The sequence below is a fragment of the Bipolaris zeicola genome (assembly GCF_000523435.1).
Source record: "Bipolaris zeicola 26-R-13 unplaced genomic scaffold scaffold_222, whole genome shotgun sequence".
NCBI lineage: Eukaryota > Fungi > Ascomycota > Dothideomycetes > Pleosporales > Pleosporaceae > Bipolaris > Bipolaris zeicola.
Genome location: NW_006912271.1, coordinates 20,532 through 40,297, shown reverse-complemented (window position 1 = coordinate 40,297; position 19,766 = coordinate 20,532). Strand labels below are relative to the sequence as shown.

The 19,766-nt window shown below is 50.7% G+C and overlaps 9 protein-coding genes across 9 annotated transcripts; 5 read left to right on the top strand and 4 right to left on the bottom strand.

Annotated features, from left to right (window-relative positions):
• Positions 1 to 832: 832 nt before the first annotated feature.
• Positions 833 to 2,693, top strand: COCCADRAFT_8533 (uncharacterized protein; the record flags this gene model as incomplete). The annotated part of the gene is made up of 2 exons (XM_007718275.1): positions 833 to 1,001; positions 1,057 to 2,693. 2 exons carry the CDS (start codon positions 833 to 835, stop codon positions 2,691 to 2,693), a joined length of 1,806 nt encoding a protein of 601 aa, XP_007716465.1.
• A 211-nt stretch (positions 2,694 to 2,904) lies between these two features.
• On the bottom strand, positions 2,905 to 4,855 carry COCCADRAFT_40367 (uncharacterized protein; the record flags this gene model as incomplete). The annotated part of the gene is made up of 2 exons (XM_007718274.1): positions 2,905 to 3,872; positions 3,907 to 4,855. 2 exons carry the CDS (start codon positions 4,853 to 4,855, stop codon positions 2,905 to 2,907), a joined length of 1,917 nt encoding a protein of 638 aa, XP_007716464.1.
• Positions 4,856 to 6,422: 1,567 nt separating this feature from the next.
• COCCADRAFT_107052 (uncharacterized protein) lies at positions 6,423 to 7,112 on the bottom strand (the record flags this gene model as incomplete). Its single annotated transcript, XM_007718273.1, has 3 exons — positions 6,423 to 6,915; positions 6,968 to 6,999; positions 7,068 to 7,112. The coding sequence occupies 3 exons, from the start codon at positions 7,110 to 7,112 to the stop codon at positions 6,423 to 6,425; spliced, it is 570 nt and encodes a 189-aa protein (XP_007716463.1).
• A 258-nt stretch (positions 7,113 to 7,370) lies between these two features.
• Positions 7,371 to 9,145, top strand: COCCADRAFT_8530 (uncharacterized protein; the record flags this gene model as incomplete). Its single annotated transcript, XM_007718272.1, has 3 exons — positions 7,371 to 7,493; positions 7,560 to 8,999; positions 9,056 to 9,145. The coding sequence occupies 3 exons, from the start codon at positions 7,371 to 7,373 to the stop codon at positions 9,143 to 9,145; spliced, it is 1,653 nt and encodes a 550-aa protein (XP_007716462.1).
• A 496-nt stretch (positions 9,146 to 9,641) lies between these two features.
• COCCADRAFT_107085 (uncharacterized protein) lies at positions 9,642 to 10,895 on the bottom strand (the record flags this gene model as incomplete). The annotated part of the gene is made up of 2 exons (XM_007718271.1): positions 9,642 to 9,803; positions 9,933 to 10,895. 2 exons carry the CDS (start codon positions 10,893 to 10,895, stop codon positions 9,642 to 9,644), a joined length of 1,125 nt encoding a protein of 374 aa, XP_007716461.1.
• A 573-nt stretch (positions 10,896 to 11,468) lies between these two features.
• Positions 11,469 to 12,308, top strand: COCCADRAFT_8528 (uncharacterized protein; the record flags this gene model as incomplete). The annotated part of the gene is made up of 1 exon (XM_007718270.1): positions 11,469 to 12,308. The coding sequence occupies one exon, from the start codon at positions 11,469 to 11,471 to the stop codon at positions 12,306 to 12,308; it is 840 nt and encodes a 279-aa protein (XP_007716460.1).
• Positions 12,309 to 12,459: 151 nt separating this feature from the next.
• On the bottom strand, positions 12,460 to 15,590 carry COCCADRAFT_107065 (uncharacterized protein; the record flags this gene model as incomplete). Its single annotated transcript, XM_007718269.1, has 6 exons — positions 12,460 to 13,121; positions 13,172 to 13,251; positions 13,301 to 13,803; positions 13,851 to 14,401; positions 14,453 to 15,137; positions 15,192 to 15,590. 6 exons carry the CDS (start codon positions 15,588 to 15,590, stop codon positions 12,460 to 12,462), a joined length of 2,880 nt encoding a protein of 959 aa, XP_007716459.1.
• Positions 15,591 to 16,195: 605 nt separating this feature from the next.
• On the top strand, positions 16,196 to 17,861 carry COCCADRAFT_40361 (uncharacterized protein; the record flags this gene model as incomplete). Its single annotated transcript, XM_007718268.1, has 4 exons — positions 16,196 to 16,266; positions 16,316 to 16,345; positions 16,401 to 16,475; positions 16,526 to 17,861. 4 exons carry the CDS (start codon positions 16,196 to 16,198, stop codon positions 17,859 to 17,861), a joined length of 1,512 nt encoding a protein of 503 aa, XP_007716458.1.
• Positions 17,862 to 18,252: 391 nt separating this feature from the next.
• On the top strand, positions 18,253 to 19,694 carry COCCADRAFT_107082 (uncharacterized protein; the record flags this gene model as incomplete). Its single annotated transcript, XM_007718267.1, has 3 exons — positions 18,253 to 18,387; positions 18,644 to 18,835; positions 18,915 to 19,694. The coding sequence occupies 3 exons, from the start codon at positions 18,253 to 18,255 to the stop codon at positions 19,692 to 19,694; spliced, it is 1,107 nt and encodes a 368-aa protein (XP_007716457.1).
• Between the last annotated feature and the right edge of the window lie 72 nt (positions 19,695 to 19,766).

Genomic DNA, 19,766 nt, shown 5'->3' with positions numbered 1-19,766 from the left:
GGCACGTGGGGCGAGTACTGGCACAAAACCGATATCGAGATTGCTGCAATGGAAAATGAGAAGAAAGACTAGGTTCAAAGCCAAGTTGGTCGTAGCGGATAGGCCGGATGGGCAGGCGAGAGGGGTAGGCGGGGGTCCGGATATTTGCACGTGGTTGAAACGTGGGATAGGGTCTGAGCAGATGAACCCTGCGTCTAAATTTCACTTGGAAAAAAACAACAACATGGCAATCATAAAACACCATGTATCAGTACCTAAAATCTATCTATCCGCTTGGCCTAAACAGTCGCTTCTTATTCAGGACTTGGTTGCGTTGAATTCTGACAACCCGCATACTTTCGCCACCATTCTATTAGCACACCAACACAGACAATCATTGAACTTTTGCGCTTGCGAAAGGACAACAATACCCATAGCGAATCTCCAACAGTTTGGTCTACTTGGCTAACCTTTTCCGATTTCCTAGTCCGTGCACCAATTATACGACGTGATCGACGCCACTACACCTGTCGTGCTTAGCTGAAATGAGCGGTAGCGGGGCCCAGCAGCGGGTGGGTGGCGTATCCCCCGGAAAGTTACCCAACTTTTCAACAACTCGATGCAGTAGTGGCGTGTTTAGTGTAGGGCAGAATTGATGAGCATTTCCTGGGATTGCGGCTAGTGTGGGGATGTTGGAATGGGGTTCGAAGAGAAGATCATATGAAGTCTCATGTTGATCCTTCACACTTGCAATCTTCCTGGTCCTTAAACGTATGATTGATTTCTTTTATCGAGTTTTTCGTGGATTAAGGTCTTCTGTTATCATTTGGCGATTTTTCAATTCGGTTTCAAAATGGCTGAACGAATTGAACACGAGAAACCATCCTCAATACGCATTGAGAATGTACACAACATTAACAACGCAAACACCCCAGACCATGGCTGGAGTTCTGAAGAGGAAGACGCAAACGAAGAAATCGTCCGACATCTACAAACAACAGGAGAAGATGTAGGTTTTACATGTACGTATTCCCAGCCTTACAGTCATCGAACAACTAATCAACCCTCCAAACCCAGTCAACACCCTCATGGCCGCCATCTCAATGGCAATGTGCTACAACGCCTACCTCTTCACCCTCCTCATCCCCCCTGCCATTCTCACCTACATCAACACCGACCTAGGCCCCGACCCACGCTACACCTGGATAACAATATCCTGGAACCTCGGAGGCGCCATGTTCGTCACAGTTGGCGGCCGCCTCTCCGACATCTTCGGGCGCCGCTACTTCTTCATCGCCGGCGCCATCATCCTCATTATCGGCAGTATCGTCAGTGCCACGGGCCGAAGCATCGACCAGATGATTGCTGGGGGCGCGCTGTTTGGCTGCGGCTCAGGGTTTCTAGAGATGGCGTTTGGAGCGGTGCAGGAGATTGTGCCGAGTGCGTATCGGCATGTTACGATTGGGCTGTTTGATGCTGCGTCGATTGTGGCGCAGGTTATGCCGTTGGTGAGTTGGGTTATTATTAAAGAGACGGGGAATTGGCGGATTTGCTATTATGTTATGATTGCTTTCCAGGTTGTTAATCTTGGTCTGCTGGTTTTGTTCTATAACCCGCCGTCTTGGGAGCAGAAGAAGAATGAGCACGGTAAGTCGGCCGGACAGCTTCTCAGGGAGTTTGACTGGTTGGGCTTGTTTCTGTTCCTCGCTGGATGTACTCTGTTTATTGTTGGAGTGAGTTGGGGTGGTTCAATGGCTCCATGGGTGTCCGCAACTGTGCTCGCTCCTATTATCATTGGCCTACTCACGTTGATCGGATTGGGATTCTACGAGGCCTACTATACCCTTTCCGCGCCTCTATTCCCACCTCGCCTGTTCCGGGCTTTGAGACATTTCACAGTTCCCATGCTGGTTATGGCCATTGGTGGGATGCAGTATTATTCGAACGCGACGCTGTGGCCCCGTCTCTCGCAGCTCATTTACGCAACTGATGAGATATCAAAGGGCTTATACGCCGAAGTCCTCCCACTAGGCACTATCATTGGAGGTATCATTGTGGCTTTCAGCAAACTCATCGGTCATCAACGTTGGGTCATCATGTTTGCTGTCGCTTTGCAAACCGCTTGCGTTGGCGCCATGTCAACCTCCACGATGGAAAACCCCGTAAAATCGATCGTTCTTACTGTCATAATCTCAACATGCACGTCGGTCAACTTGCTCAATGGCATGGTTCTGGTCGGATTTGGAATAATTTATCAAAAAGACATAGGTACTGCAGCTGGCCTGGCGGGTACTTCGCGCCTCCTTGCTGGTGCAGTTGCGACAGCCATCTTCGGAAACGTTACCAACAACAAATATGGAGACCTGCTACCTGAGCGTGTCAGGTCTAATCTAGCTCCTTTTGACCTCCCTCCTGCCATCGTTACTAGGCTCATCGCAGCTGCGAGAGCAAATAACGCTGCTACATATGCGGCGATTCCAGGTATCACACCTGACGTTCAGGCTGCCGCTAGCCTGGGCAACAAGCAAGCCTATCTCGAGGGGGCACATCTTTCCTATCTAGTTGCGCTGGCTTTCGGGCTTTTGGGCGTTATAGCAGCTTTCTTCATCCCGAGTGTGGACAGGAGAAAGTACACAAGCAAGACCATCGCAGTCCAGAAATTGGATCGGAAAGCACTGCAGGAAAAGACGTTAATAAAAGCTACGGTACCTTAGATATTTGAAGTGCCAATTCATCGATACATTACCAGAGCTTTACATGTGTGTCTTCTTTGCGTCCAGGCCAAGGTATGGACATTAGATATAGCCTTCAAATGCAACTATCACCTGTCATCAATCGCTGGATTTTGGTTTAAATACGAGAAAGTATCTCCAAATTCTTGCGATGATGCGTTTACGTCTTGATAATATGATGCATTGAAATCTGTTAACATAGAACAAACTCTTGGTGGGCAACATCTTCATCAGATAGTATTTCCCCGTCCATGAGTCCGTGAACATAACATTCCCCTACAAATTGAAAACGATTATCGCCAACTGGCCGTAAAAGTATCGGGATTTGCGATCCTAACAAGATAGCAACAACATCTCCAGCGTGGATCATTATTGGAGCCAGACCCAGATATCCGGTTTTCGTTGTGATGAGAATTCTTTTCGTCAAACAAAACCCAGCTTCAATCACAGCTTCTGAAATCTTTGAAATATCACTATTCCTCTTGACGGACTGTGGGAAGAGACTTTGAAAACTTTGGCCTCCTATGGTGAAATTTTTGTTGTTCTCTCTGAACTTATGGAAAAACTTATGGTATCTCGACTGCAAGATTTTTAGCCACTCCTGGTCAGCGAGGGGGTCGTTCGAAGCCGGATACTCGTCGCTATTCTGCATCCATGGTATCTCAAAGAGTAGTTCTTCCGTCACATCAGGGCATTCCAAAAGCATGGTTTGGTGTATCGCTTGACGTACTAGGGTACCGTATCTATTGGAGTCGGTAATCGATCGAGTGAAGTGTCCGATTTGGGAAGTCTCTGTCACAGCTTTATCCACTACATCCACATAGAATCCATTGCAAATGAGGAGGCTTTCACTCTCCTCCCTATCCTCGAATCGAAATTTGGCAGGTATGTCTCCGCTCGCTTTAAAAGATCGATAGCAGCGAACGTGTCTAAGCAAAAACGGCCGTCTCCAGTCAGGCACCCATGATGGCCACCCCTTGATTTCCGGAATGCCTCCAAAACGGATATAATCCAAACTGCCAGATTCTCTGACAACAGATTTTGTTAAATCTGTAAAGACCTGCTGCTCTGAAAGGGAGTAATCCGGAATGATATCCGCAGAGATAGCAGGATCTACCAAGCCGAGTATGCTATACACTTTGTCTTTGTCGATAGTAGCCTCTGAACCGCGTCAGGCTTGACAAAGTGCCAACACCTATTCCAACATCTGGTTTGAAGGCGAGGATTAATAGACAATACAATCGATTAACCAAAGCCTGTGTATCTTGCCACAAGTCATCATCGGGCTGGTAATCCAACACATCTGTAGTTTCTAAAAGGTTCTGGCAGCAGAGAACGCCGAGGCCTATCATCCTTCTTGTGAGCTTGAATTTACCACATAATAGCAAGGTCGAGTTGTGATTCATGGCGAGCTCTTGGATTATGCAACATCGGGCCCAATAAGTCTTTCTTGCGAAGGCGACAAGTGCATACCGTGCGCTAGACAGCAAGTACCACCTGGGCTGTAGCATCTCTTTCCGGCAAACAAAACGCATGATCTCAACTGCAAGGCTGTCTGTTTCCTCTTCTTGGCCTAACCAGACAACCACAGCCCTAGCTCGACCGTAGATATCTTTCATGCGTTTGACCTGCTTGTTCTTTTCTTTTTCGTCTTGCTGGTTGATGCATAACGAATCCACCCAATAACACATACCCAAACGTGTCTCTGGCAGACCACGCAAAGCTCTTAGCGCGTTCTCGAGATTGGTTGGAACATCGATGTCGTTTCCATTTACGCAAATCCGTCTTTTGTTATCTCCATCACCCCACGTATAGGACAAAGCCTCGAAGTCACCCCAAGTGTAACGGAAGCCGCTGGTTTGCTTGTGATTTCGGGTTGTACCAAGGTTTTTAGCCTCGTGAGTTATTGTTTGCTCCAGCGTCGAATCTCGTAGATCTACGCACTCGGTAAACACATCCCATACTACCGGGCCGGCTTGAGTTTGCAGGTTCTCTTGGAGGGGTTGAAAGAGAGGACAGTATTCCAGCGGCACGTGTTCAATAGAGCATTCTAAAGGATCCTCGGCTAGGACAGGGCTGGATACATCAAGGAACCTCAGGACTCGGATTTCGTTCTTCCTGTCGTCAAGAGGCCTGTACTGCATTACGAATAATAAGAGAATCCTTTATAAAAGATGGAACATCCCCAGGTTTTTAGATATGAGAATAGATTTCAGGAAGGGTCAGTTGCGAAAGGTGTATGGTATGCATGCGAACAGCCTGAAGAATTTGAATTGTATGTCGAATGGTGTACATACATCGTAGTCAGTTCGACTCTTCGGACGCTCAGGAGCTTGTTTTTCGCCACTGGATTGACCGGTTTTGAGATAACGTCGATGAGGTGGCGAGGCTGTTCTGAATGCCTTGACACCCTTGTATGTGGCAGGTGGGGATAACAACGAACTAATCATAGGTTGACACACTTAGCAATCCTGAGTATCCTCGTCACGTTTCCCCCTCACCGGCGGCCCATAATAATGGATGTTGGTGTCTGCCTTGTTCATATAGCCTTTTTATACCACGTGACAGGCGTCATGATTTTGAGCAGGGCAAGTCGTACGTGATGCTGAAGATTGAGTGGCATATCGTAACTAAGCGTTGACAATTCCCTGATGTGGAAGAGAAACCTAATCGTACAGCGACAGCAATAAGTTTTATGGTGATGGAAGATATTGGGGACTTTGGGTGAAGGTACTATCTTGCCTTTGAGCCGTACCCATTGATTATTGGTAATAATACTAACTTGACATAGGATCGATGGCTGATACGCTCCTGTGTAATATATATTGTTGGACCTAGAAATAGCATTCCAAATGACCCAAAAAAACACTTCGGTCGGTCTTCGGTAGCAGTACAGATAGTGGTGTAAGTATGCCCCGCGCGTTCGTGAGTAGACCCACATCCCCGCCTTCACGACAATGTGGTAAGCTCGCCGTCCCCACCACTGCACGCTGCGTTCAGGACATTGTATTCTATACTTATCTCGATTTTATAAACTCTTTGAGCTTGATTTTAAGTTGAGCACACACGAAACCATAGTGACTAGGCTCCTGGGTCAAACGTGCCTCATAGTATAGCCCAGCAAGAGGGCGGAAGAAGCAAAGCTAAAGTATGCTGATGATGAAACTGAGAGAAGCGCTAAGGCAGAGATACATGTTGGTGTGATTGCTTTGCATACGGCTTTTCTTTAAACTACTTAGGACTCGAGCGTATATGTCGCCAAGCTGGGGTCTGGTGCGCATAGACCCTTTGACTGCGTTGTGAAGTGCGCACTTGGGCAGATATTTATCAAGAGCAAGATATCTACAGCACCTCCCATCCTGATATTATCAGTGCCTTGGGAGATCTCGCTAATGTATGCAATTGAAACGAATTTGCCCAAGGATGCAACAAGAAAGCTCGGAACAACTTGAGAGAGTAGCAGTTTTTGATTCTATTCTGTTACATCTTTAATTCTTCTTTTTAGTTGATGCGCAGACCATAGTTCGGAAATCTAGTAGAAATGCTGGTGCTTGAAGCGTAATGTTGCTAGTGGTGCCAGGAAATCCATTGAATAATTCATGTTAGTAAATGTTAAATTCTTTCCTTCTCATTGTCGGATATCGCCAATACAAAACGCCTTGAAATGCCGAAATGACCAAAACGCCGCCCTTTGGAAATCCACTGTGTCCCTTACAAAGCCTCGAGCTCAAAGTCGTCCAGCTTGTCGCGGTATTTCATAATGTTTCGCTTAATCTTGGAAGAGTCTACCCAGGTCACAAAGTCCTCCATGTTCCTGGTGACGAGGTAGGCGGGATCCGTAATGACATCTGTTCCCACGCGGACGTGACCTTGCTCAATGAGCGTAGTAGCGGCTTGAATGTGATCAGCCATGCGCAGGCGCGTCATGACAACAGGCAGCCTCCTCCGTGCAAAAGCAGAGACGGTGACCTTGTGCTCGATGTCACTCAGCTTTCCCCTGCCTCCACCACCGGTACCAAGGATGCCCATGTCCCATAGCTTTTCTAGCATAAGGTCTTCGTGTTTCCGTCGGAAGGGATCTGAAGGGTCGAGGGCGGCAATCTTATGGGCGAGCTGTCGCAATGAACCAGCGAGCTGGTTGTACTTTCGGTAGTCATCTCGGCCTTGGATGGCATAGCGTCGCATTACCGCTGCTTCTCGGTGACTGACACGAAATTAGTATCACTCATAATGTATGAATAATCCATTGCACTTACTCATTGTCGCTCTTGTAGGTGTTGAAGTCGACCTAACAGCATAGAATTAGCATTTGAAGTGTTCTGTCGCGTGGTGGATTTCGGCCCAGCAGGCGCATACCTTCTTCAAGAGCTTCTGCTCATGATGCTTCAGTTTGCGCACCATTGCGACGACGGGCGACTGGGTGCGTGTGGGAGTTTATGGGTTGTGGATGTGAAGACGGCGTTCCTTGGAAAATGTTGCGCGGAGGACGGAGATCCAAAGATTTGTTTGACAGGGATTCTGCGGGCACTAGTCGTTAGCGTGGCTGTAGCTGCCCCTCCCTCCAATGACGGAGGGGTCCATCCAAATTTCCTTCCACCGCGCCGTTTGGAGTCAGACAGTTCCTTATTATCATCTAAAACATTGAAACATTATTTCACCATGTCGAAGGTTCACATGCTCGATTATGTTGCTGGCAACGTCCGATCCCTCGTCAATGCCATTGAAAAAGTTGGCTACACGGTAGAATGGGTCAAGTCACCTGCTCAAGTTGCCGAGGCAGAGGTACTACTGCTCCACGACCAAGAAGTGTACAGCAATTGACAAGTGCTGATACAGCATCACCCATAGAAACTTATCATCCCTGGTGTTGGACACTTTGGCCACTGTCTATCTCAGTTAGAAAAGGCCGGTTACACCGAGCCGATTCGCGAACACATCAAGGCTGGGAAGCCTTTTATGGGAATATGCGTCGGCCTACAAGCGCTATTTGAAGGATCCGAAGAGGATGCACAAGTCAAGGGATTGGGTGTGATACCAGCGCGCTTGCGTAGATTTCAAGACACAGACAAGAGTGTACCTCACATCGGATGGAACAGCGCAAACACATCACGGCCTGGCGAGGTGACAGATGAGTCATTATACGGGCTCCGACCGACATCCAAATACTACTATGTTCACTCCTACGCTGTACCTTACGAGGAGGGCAAGTTGGAGAAGGAAGGATGGACAGTCGCAACCGCGCGGTATGGTGACGAGGAGTTCGTGGGCGCAGTGGCAAAGGACAACATCTTCGTGACACAGTTCCACCCCGAAAAGAGTGGTGCTGCAGGTCTCCGCGTTCTCAAGGCTTTCTTGGAAGGAAAGAAGACAGAGAAGCTCTCCGAGAAGCCATCGGCAGTCGACACAAAAGAAGGCCTTACAAGACGAGTCATTGCATGCCTTGACGTACGGACCAACGACCAGGGTGACCTCGTCGTGACAAAAGGCGATCAGTACGATGTGCGCGAAAAGTCGGGTGCTGGAAACGAAGTGCGAAACCTAGGCAAGCCCGTCGAGATGGCCAAGAAGTACTACGAGCAAGGCGCTGATGAAGTTACCTTCCTAAACATCACTTCCTTCCGCAACTGCCCTGTCGCCGATACACCGATGCTCGAGATCCTGCGTCGCACAAGCGAGACAGTCTTCGTCCCTCTCACAATAGGCGGAGGCATCCGCGACACCGTTGACACCGACGGCACCAAGATTTCCGCTCTGGACATCGCCACCATGTACTTCAAGTCTGGTGCGGACAAGGTAAGCATCGGCTCGGACGCCGTAACCGCAGCCGAAGAGTACTACGCGCGAGGCAGCAAGCTCTCGGGTACCACGGCCATCGAAACCATTTCGTCGGCCTACGGCAACCAAGCCGTCGTCGTCAGCGTAGACCCTAAACGTATATACGTCTCCTCACCTGACGCAACTCCCCACCACACCATCAAGACGGCTATTCCTGGCCCCAACGGCGAGGAATACTGCTGGTACCAGTGCACCATCAAGGGCGGACGCGAAGGTCGAGACTTTGACGTTCGGCAGCTTGTTCAAGCCGTTGAGGCTATGGGCACAGGCGAGATTCTACTTAACTGCATAGATAAAGATGGCAGCAATAGCGGGTTCGACACTGAACTCATCAACGATGTCAAGAGCGCTATCAAGATTCCTGTCATTGCGAGTAGTGGAGCGGGTAACCCGGGTCATTTTGAAGAGGTGTTTGCGAAGACGAAGACGGATGCTGCGTTGGGTGCTGGAATGGTAAGTCGCTGGAACCAAAAGTGTATAATGGATGTGTTTGTTAATCCTTTTTGCAGTTCCACAGAGGCGAGTACACGGTTAAGCAGGTCAAGGATTACTTGCAGGAAAAGGGTCAGATTGTTAGGCCGTTTGAGGCGGATATATAGATGTACGGGTTTTTTTTGTGTAGGAGATGAGTAGATATTCTGAATGATGATAGACTCCGATAAAATTGTAGGACAGAATGTGAAATCTTGACCAAATATGCAGATCGTTATATCTTGTACACCACATACTCGTACATGAACTCTTCCCCGTTTTTCTTCTCAACTTGTATAACCTGCTTCTTTTTCCCATCAGTTCAAAACAACCATGTTATTTCGAATGCCAGTGGGAATAAACAAGCATTCAAAGAGTGAAAGAAGAGAAAGGGTGAAATAAGTAAGAAGAGGGGGGGGGAGTGGGGGGGAATATATATATATGCAAATCAACATCCCTTTTCCATTTCGACCAAGAACAAAATGTATAGTGAAGATGACAACAAATGCAGCACAGCACTACTATGCTTTCCAACCCAAAAGGTCCAAGAGCAGCTCCTCCGAAAAAATCTACTGTTTACTTTTCTTTCTCTCTTCTTTTTTTGTCAAGATTACGCATATTCTTCTACTTCCTCCTCTTCATAACCTTTGTGCACATTTCCACAAGACCAGTTTTGGCTTCCGAGTCCGGGAAGAAGGAAATAGCATCGATGGCTTTATCGACGTATTCCTGGGCGAGGGCACGGGTTTGCTCGAGGCCTGAGGATTGGGCGACGATTTGGCGGGCCTTGTGGTTGTGATGTTAGCAATAAATTTCTCGAAACTGGGGTACATAGTTTTCCGCTGAATTAGAAAGTGCAATGCTGATTCAGAGAGAAAAGGAGACGAAGAAAAAGAAAAGAAAGAAAAGACTAACCTGCTGCACATCCCCCTGCTCCGAAAACTTCCTGCCCACCAACTTGCCCAGACTCTTATTTTCCTTCCACGCAAAAAGGAGCGGCGCAGTCGCTAGTCCGAGTTCCAAATCCGCACCAGCTGGTTTTCCCAGCTCAGCTTCGCTAACGGTGTAGTCCAGCATATCATCTACAAGCTGGAATGCGAGACCGAGATTCTTGCCGTAGAGATACGCCGCTTCGACCACATCCGGAGTCGAACCACCGAGGATAGCAGCGGCACGACAACTCTTTGAGATGAGCGAGGCCGACTTGAGATATGTCTTTTGAAGGTAATACGAGACGGTTTCCTCAGTCCAGATGGGGTTCTTTTCGTCGCGCGCAGTGTTCTTGAGTTGCATGAATTCGCCCTCGACGAGGTTGGCAATGACCGTAGCAAGCAACTCTGTGACTTCTGGGTCGCGCAGACGAGCAAGCGCGACGGATGCTCTACCTAGCAAGAAATCTCCGGCTAGCACTGCCATCTTGTTGCCAAATTCAATGTTTGCAGAGGGCGCAGCGCGGCGCGAGACGGAGTGGTCGATAACATCGTCGTGGAGCAGACTGGCTGTGTGGATGAGTTCGGTGATTTCTGCGAGCCGCCGTTGTGAAGGGAGAATGTCGCTGTCTTCTGGAGTGTACGCAGAGTCATGTCGTATGCTGCTAATGGGGCTGGTGTCTGGGTTCTCGTCTGCGAGGATACTCGGGTTTGTTATGCTAATGTCTGCGCTTTGGCTACCAATACCACCCCTCGCAACATTTCGGTGGGGTGTGAGGGCCGTAGCGCGACTCATCAACAGAACGAGCATGGGCCGTACATATTTCCCCTCACTTTGCGTGTAGTACTTGGCCACAGTGTCGAGGGTGGGATGTCCAGAGCCGAGCAATTGCCGTATGTTGCCTGTCAAAAACTTCATTTCTCGCGCCACTGTTTGGAAAGGATCCATCTTTATTGGCGCATCTGGCGGCGGTGTCGCCCGCACATGCTGCGCAACGTTCACAGCGGTAGCCCAGGACGATTGGTGCCGCCGCCGGGAGGGGTGGTGCAGTGTCGGGGCAGCATTCTGGCTTTGTATAGAGCGTGAGAGGGCGACGCTACTGTAGGGACATATCGAGCGGTATGTTGTAGAGGAAGGAGAGGAGGTTTGCGGTCGCGCGATAAACGGCACGAGCCGGGGAGAGCGGCTCAACATGGAGGGGGAGTTTGGGTGCTGGCGATGTCGCAGAGGGCGAATGGCGGTTTCCAGGTGCAATTGAGCAATTCTGGCAGGGTCCAGCAGCAGAGGAAGTGGGCGGAGGTGAGCTAGTTGCCGCGCAATTGGAGTTGGCCTGTAAGCTACGGCCGAGATTTGGTAAGTTTAAAATATCCATGACGTTCGGAACGCTAGCTCCCTACGGCCGCCGCATTATCCCTGCCAGTCGCGACGTTGGCGATACCGACGTGCCGCACATGCGTGAGATGTCGGAACTTTCTTCCAGACCAGTACATACCACCACCATACATACAATCACACTCCACCATGGTGCTTCTAACCATGACGCCCGGTATTGTCCGGGCAGTCGCAAAAGCTGAGGAGTTATCGCCCGACGAGTACGCCAGCCTGCAACGCACCGACGAACCCACGCTCGTACATGCCACACCAGGCAACCCCATCTCACACAGCCAGCTGGTCGACCTCTCCAAGCTGCTCAAGAAGCATCTCCCTCGTTCGAAGTCAGATGAATTTGTAACTGGTGACGAGGCCACAAAAGATGCCGAAGAACCCATTCCCAGGACTCTCGCATCTCTTCTCACCAACACCACATTGTACACCCCGCCCCCGCCCCCAAAGCCAGCAAAGACGCCCGAGTACGAGGCCCTCATGGCTCGCCTCCGCGCTGAGCAAGAAGCCCTCTCCTATGAGCGTATGCTCCATCCACCGCCTACCCGCGAAACCTTTTCCCAGCGCTTCCCCCACGCCCCAGAACCCTTCAGCATCGGTGCTCGACAGACAACGAGCGAAGAAGATGACTTGTCTTATGAGGAAGTGCATCGCCAGATCATACTCATCATCAACATATTAATCTCCATTGTCTGCGTCGCCGTCTTCATATGGGTCGCCGCACGTCACTGGACCGTTGGCTCGAGGCTGGGATTGAGCATGGGAGGCTCCCTTGGCATAGCCGTAGCCGAAGTGGCAGTCTATAGCGGATATGTGAGAAAGGTCAAGGAAGCAAAGAGGTTGGAGAAGAAGAAGCCTGAGATAAAGGAGATTGTCAAGACATGGGTGTTGGGTGACGAGAGCGAGGGAGCAGAAGCGACTGGATGGAAGGAGAAAGACGGCGATGGGGTGAGGTTCAGAAAGGGCAAACATCGCTAAAGAAACACTGTCGTAATAGACGCCGTCCATGCCTAACGATGACCGTAAACAAATCGACCTTGCTCCAAACAGACGCCAACAATGCATCTCATAGTCACTCGCGCCCGCCAAAAACACATCAATAAACCAGCCTATGCACATCCCCACCTGCCTATTTCTTATCCTTTCTTCTCCCTGCCACTCCCCCAGCAAACCTTCCCAGGTTACTCAGGCTAGACCGCGGCTTGTGTCCTGGTAGAGGGCCGGGCGGCGCAGGCGCTGGTGGTGGTCTCATTGCGCCTGCAGGACTTCCTGGTCTGAGCCCGGCAACACTCTTGGGTGGTGCAGATGGAGTCGGTACTGTTGGGCCCATTTTCTCGTAGACCTCCTCTTCTTCGCCCATGCTGGCCATTCGTTGACTGCGCCTTGCCTTTTCCTGCGTCTGCTTGAACCGCTCTAGCAACTCGGTCCACTTCACTGTTGCACCCGCTTCTGGGCCGCCCAGCACGTCTCTTGGCTTCAATCGGCCAGACCGTTCGAAGTTGGATATATTGGCTCCTCCAGGTGAGGCAATGCCACTACCGCTACTACTGTTCGCGCCGGCTTCTGAGCTTTTTTGCCGCAAGTGGTTTAAAGTGGGGGAAGAGGAAGGGTGCACATACGTCGAGCTGCTGCGCTGAGGCGCAATATGCAGGTAGCCTATGGCCGAGACGCTGTTGAGGCGATTCTTAAGCGCAGCAAAAGCAGAGGATTGGGGAAGTAGCATCAGTAGACCGTACATGCATTTGTACAAGTGCGGATATCGTTCAGGCTCGAGGAGCTGCATGCGGAGATCTGCAACTTCATTAGCGACTCTGTACAGATCTCAGGTCAAGGAATCTTACAAGTGAAGACCGGAGACTCCAGAAGTTGGACAAGCTTGTCGATCTGAATAAGCATGTTGACCGTCATCTCAAGTTCGGCGCTATAAGAGTCAATCTCTGTATCTGTACGAATGCGAGTGAATCACCTACAAGACTTGCAGTAAATGGTATGCCTGTTCGTAGGCTTGAGCGAGGAGACACAGTGAGAAAGTAGCCACGGCGTTGTGACACCAAGCCTTGAAAAGAGTGACGAAAAAGGATTGGCCGTCCTTGCTGTCAAGGTTCCTCAGTCGCCTCCGCAGGTCTGCAAGCTCTGGCGCAGTGATGAGGTTGTTGTTGAGGTTTTGTACCATGATGCTTGCAAACTCGACATCTTCATCTTTCGCTAGGCAATCGGCCATGGTACGATAGATCCGTTCAGCACTCAGGGTGAGGCATAGCTGTCTAATAATCAAGTTACCGCGCGTCTCGAGCAGCCTGCGGTCGGTGCAGAACAACTTCAGCAGGTTGACCATAAACGAGGTGAAGTATGTATCATCGCTGTGCAGAGATATCTGAGAGAGGAGTAGCAAGTCGCGCGTAACGACCGCATCGGAAGGGTCAGATAGTGTCTTAAGCAGTGCTGGAAAGGTTCCGTCGTCCACTGTTAGTATCTGCATACGGATTAGTGCTGTGTAGGTCGTACTGCATGTCTACTCACTCTACCGGGTGCCATCCTGTGTAGCATAATTAGCCACGCGATAGCGGCAACACGAGTAGCTTCATGTTCATTCAAAAATTGCAGTGTTAAGGCACTGACTGCAGCTTGGTAATCCAACTCTGGTATTGGGCGAGGAGACGAATCACTGTCCTCTGCGGGCGTAGGGGACCTGCCGTCAGGTGACTCAGCCTTGTTTGCCTGGTCACGGATAACCGCCTTGAGCAAACGGCCAGAGAGATTAGAGTCTCGCCGCTGTGCACCAGTAAGCTCCTTCCCGAGCTCAGAGAGGGAAGGTGGCAACTGGATCTGTCCACTTGCGCCGCCATCTCGTGGACGATTGTCATCAGATAAGGATAAGATGTAATCCATAAGCGAGGCATTGACCTTAACTGCTGCTTTGCGAACGGTATCAACCTCATGGGACATGCGGGGCAACACGTGCGACAGAAGGCTCGGGACAAACGGCATGATATCTTCTGGACAAATGTCAAAGAAGTTGTCGATCCAGCGCAGGGCCGTCAGTAATATCTCGGTCTGCTCCTCTTCTGTATCTGCAATCATGTTAGCATAGTTCAGCTTCTCCTTTCAGACACAAATCCTACCAGGCGGTGGAGCTAGAAAGTCAACGAGTATCCCAAGAATTTTGGGGTGGTCGACGTGCACATCCTGGCCTGGTATCCAGTTGCCATCGCCGTGTACAGACTTTTCGCTCTCGCCAGAAACAGAGCCACTTTCTCCACTGGCATCGCCCTTGTCGTCAATCGAATCATGCGGGTCGAGGGGCGTAAAGTCAGACGCATCGCTTCCGCTGCGGATACTATCGGCAGAGTTCCTGCGCTCGTCCTTGCTGTTGCTCTTCTTGCTTTCCTCAATGCCCTTTTTGATTCTGGCGATTTTCTTGATCTCGTTCAGGAGCCTGTCCAGCGCCGCCTGCGTCATAGTGTATACATCCTGGTTGGAGTCGCTTAAGAACTTGAAGAGACCACCAAGGAAGCGTGGCAGGTGAGCAATCAGCTCGAGGTCGGGTATGGAATCGAGCAGTGTTATCCATGCAACTAGGAAGGAGCGGGTGAAGGGGTTGATGACGTTTATGCGCTCTTCGAGGAGCGGCAAGAAGCGTTCAAGGCTGAATGCGTATGGATATGGCTCGTCCTCGCCGTCATGCTGCTCGGGCGTAGTCTGCAGCACGGAGACATAGCTGGCAGCGGATTCTGAGACAATGTCTTTGATCAAGCGGTCCAGGAGCTCTGCGCCATTTTTGACAGACAGCTCTGAGTCTGCAGCCATCTAGACACAACTATATTAGCCTAATCTTAAGATGTGAGGGGGGTGGAGGCGCACCTTGCAGAGAGCATCAAAGACTTGGTTAAAGTAGACGAGTATCTCGCCCTTTGCGACTTTTGCAATGTTGTACATGCTCTCGCACGCGTAGTACCGTACACGGGCATCTTGGTCGCTAAAGCAGGCAAGCACCGGGGGCACGATTTCCTCGAGGTAGCGGGCGACTTCGGGCCCCAAGGCTATCGAGGCAGCGGCCAGTCCTATGAGACCACCATTGCGAGCGTGGGGCTGGTGGACGGCATAGGCATACTCATGGCACAGCTGATGGACGATCTTTGCTATCCTATCATGGTCCTGGGCGGCGAGGGCATCACGGATGAGGCCTTCGAGTTCGAGTGCCCCGCTCTTGCGCCTATCGTAGAGCTTGTCGTTGAGGGCTTTTGTGATGTTGGCGTCCATGGTGAGGGCTTGTCTCGGGTGCAGGACAAGAGTCTTGTCTACATGGCGCAGCTGCCCGAGCCTCGCATGCTGCGTATCCCTAGGAGAGGCGGCGGGGTGGCGTGGATTAGGGTGCGTGCAGGTAGAGGAGCATTCACCCTCCCGCCGCGGCTTGGTGTTTCCTCACGAAGACAAGACAAGACGATGCTAGCCACACGCGAGTCGGGGGCGCCCCACGTCATCGTACACAAGCGCCCGCACCCCTGCGCCCGCTCATTGACTCCCGCGATACTTTCACACGCCCACACCCTCCTCCCGGCCAGAGGCTCTCTTGATATGCCATGGCTGCCCCCTAGTGCCATCATGTCAGCACCGCGACCCTTTGCTTCTTCCCACCCCCCGCAATGATAGCCATGACGCTCCTCGGCTTCGTCTGCCGCTAAAGCTGCTAGCCTATTGGACGCGCATCAGCTTCTCTCGCTTTGACCAACGCCATCTGCCCACTGCCTCACACCCATTACTCTTGCTCCGTTCACCTGCGCCGGTCAGGTGCGTCAGGCTGCCCGATGCACAGGTTGAAGAACAAGCTGCTGTCCCCCCATCGTCGGGATCGACGACAAGACGACATGGACAAGCTGCGAGAGCCCAAGCTGTCTCCCATTGCAACGGGGGGCTTCAAGCATTGGGCCGTGGCTTTGTAAGTCACCACCACCTGCGCGACGCAAAGCCAAGACTAACCGCCCCAGCATCGTCTGCAACTTCAATGTTGACATAGGGTAGGCAGGAGCCAACAGTCCAAATCTCGCGACATCATGTTGAAACTTGAGGCAGTCCGGAAATCGAGATTCTCTACCCGCCTCACATCCCCTTCTCCACAAGCGACTTGAGCGCAATTTGCTTCAACAGGTACCGTTTCCTCGTCTAGCTCACACCTGCCCCGTCTAAGACGTCTGCAGCTTCCCAGAGCAACAAAACACAGAGACTGCCGAGGATCTTTGCTACGACTTTGCCATTACCAACAATTCGCCTGACATCCAGCTCACCTCGCCCAACGCACCCCATGGCAGCGCAGTCACCTTCTATGCATCATGTATCTTCCGCCAAGAGTTTGACGATACCATGAAGAGGAGCTTCAACCAAAGAGCCCTAGTCTTGATTTCCCATCACAACTTTACCGCCTTGAATCATCGCATCTTACAAAAGATGACGGAATCAGGCCATCTCAGTGACCCAACCACTCTGGAAGCGGCGTACCGGCAAATGAATAATTGGATGCCCCCAGCCCTTGGTCACCATGACCTACCTTTCTTGGGCAGTATGTTGAGACTGGACATTGCACCACATCGCGCTTTTCCTCTGCAAGGCCTTCCAGGTCCCAACCCTCTGATATCCGACACTGCTCAATCCATCTATGCCTATGAACCGATTGGATCCTGGGACACCATCATGCACTACATGCCGTGCATCACCGACCTATATGTGCTCTACGAGAAACTAATCCTGTGTGAAAGCGTCATCGTCATCGCAAAATCTCCACAACTAGCGAGTGAGGCTGTGTCTTCGCTTATTGACCTCATCTGCCCGGTCCCCTTTGCCGGCGTGGTTCGGCCGTATATGACTATGCAAGCAAACTTCAAGAGTATTGGTATCGATGGTGGTACCCCAACTGCATTCATCGCTGGTGTCACCAATCCTTTTCTACTGAAGCGCATCATCGCCGCTGTTGAGGCCAGTCACCAAGCCCGCCCGCACATATTGTACCTGCAAAACTTTGATGGACCTGTACCCATGCGTCGCCACCATTCGTTACATCACAAGTCAAGCCGTAACGCACTTCTCGATCTCCCGGGTGGTGGTATCGAAGTCCACACTCCCCCGAAACGCTTTCTCAAATCAGACCCAACTGTAGTATCGCAAATCGACGCCCTACTGAAACTTGGAGATCAGACGCAAGACCTCGGACCCATTATACGCCGCCACTTTGCCGAGCTCACTGCTCAGTTCATCGCGCCTATCAATCGCTATCTCGCAACGTCCCACGTCGTAACACCAGGAGGCAACGGTAGGTATGCCAGCTTCCAGGTACGAGAGTTTTTGAGCAGCGTTAGCAAACACGGAACGAGTGTCAAATTTCGCGGATCAAATCCACTACAAAGGCATCGCGCAAGAGACGGCATGTATGAGACATTTTGCAATTCGCCAAACTTTTACTCATGGCTCGAAATGAAGATATCGCTGGAGAATGAAGCATCAGCTGGAATGCTGAACGCGCCCGTGATGCATTCAGGCTGAGGAGGCTGGTATGGTGTTGTATGAGCAAGACAGTTGATACGCAAGTGCATGTAAGGAGGATATAATATACCCTATGGCGAAAGGTGTTTAGGAGAATTAGTGATGGACGGAATGTAATAACGGTTATGTATGCCATGTTTTTGGGCCAGGTGGCTCCAGCCTATAATCGCTTAATAGATTAGCGAGAATAACTCGTTCTACAAATAGAGACTGTTTATTTTACTTTTGTGATTGCATTGCACCTATCTCTACCGTTGTGGTGCTCTGCCCCATTTGGCTTAGCGTACCCCCCGCATTTGGGGCCCATTTCAAAATTGTTCCTCGTAGTCAAACCCCCACAACAACGCCATACTAACGCCAATTGTGTAACATTACAACGAAATTGGGAAATATGGATATCACAACCATACAGGAAATTGAGCTGCCTGCGGCGTTTGACGCCCATGTGCACTTGCGCGATGGAGAAATGTCGCAGTTGGTTACGCCGACTATTCGTAAGGGTGGTGTGAATACCGTCTATGTCATGGTATGTTTTTGTGGGTTCTAATGTTTTACGACTATGATTCCAAATGGATTCCATCTCTCTTCTAATTCCTGTTTGCTCCTTTATGTCATACAGTATCTTGGCTTTCCTCCTCTCCTACTTCTTAGTCATCAGTCTTTTCCAAATATCACGTGTATCTTCTTTCTTACTTCAAGTTTATACCGTTTACTTTGCTCTTGCTACACATGATTTGAACAAAATTCTGCTGTTCTTGTTCTGATATTGACTTATCATACAGCCAAACCTTGTTCCACCCATTACTACAGTGAAGCAATGTCTCGAGTACCGCGATCGACTAAAGGCCATTGAGCCAAATGTCGAGTACCTGATGTCTCTCTACTTGCACGAAGACATCACACCCGAGGTCATTCGCGAAGCCAAAAAAGCCGGAATCACAGGCGTGAAATCGTACCCTGCTGGTGTCACTACGGTAAGTCAAGCCCACACAACATCCATACGAAAAAAAACCCCCAAGGAAAAAAACGAAACAAGAATAACCAATATCCCAGAACTCCTCCTCCGGCGTCCTAGACTACGAGACCTTCTACCCCGTCTTCGCCGAAATGGAAAAACAAAACATGGTCCTAAACCTCCACGGCGAAGTCCCTTCAACCCCCTCTCACGCCCCCCTCTCAAACGAAAAAAAGGACGCAATCACAATTCTCAACGCCGAACCCGCCTTCCTCCCCACTCTCCTCTCCCTCCACCAACACTTCCCTTCCCTCCGCATAATCCTCGAACACTGCAGCACCGCCGCCGCCCTCTCCACCGTCCTCTCCTGCGGCCCCTCCGTCGCAGGCACAATAACCGCGCACCACCTCTCCCTCATCATCGACGACTGGGCCGGCGACCCATTCTGTTTCTGTAAGCCTGTCGCTAAAACGCCGGAAGATAGGGATGCGTTGATCCGCGCTGTGGTGACTAGCAAGGGTAGGTTTTTCCTAGGAACGGATTCTGCGCCGCATCCACGGGTCAAGAAGAGGGGCGAGGATAAAGTTGCAGCCGGCGTTTTTACGCAGCCGCATGCGCTGGGGTATGTGCTTGATGCACTTGAGAAGGGGGTGGAGAGGGGGGTCATCAGCAAGGAAGAGGTGACGCAGGAGGGGTTGGAGGGGTTTTTTGGGGCGTGGGGGAGGGCGTTTTATCAGGTTGGGGATAGCCGTGGGGAGAGGGTTGTGTTGAGGAGGGGAGGAGAGAGGATTGTGGATGTTTTGAAGAATCAAGGGGGAAGTGTGGAGGTTGTGCCGTTTAGGAGGGGAGAGCAGACGTGGGGTGTGGAGTGGAAATAAGCTGGGTAGGATGTGGAGAGTGACACGCTTGATATGGTGGAGTTGATTGCTTTTTTTGGATTTCTGTGTAGG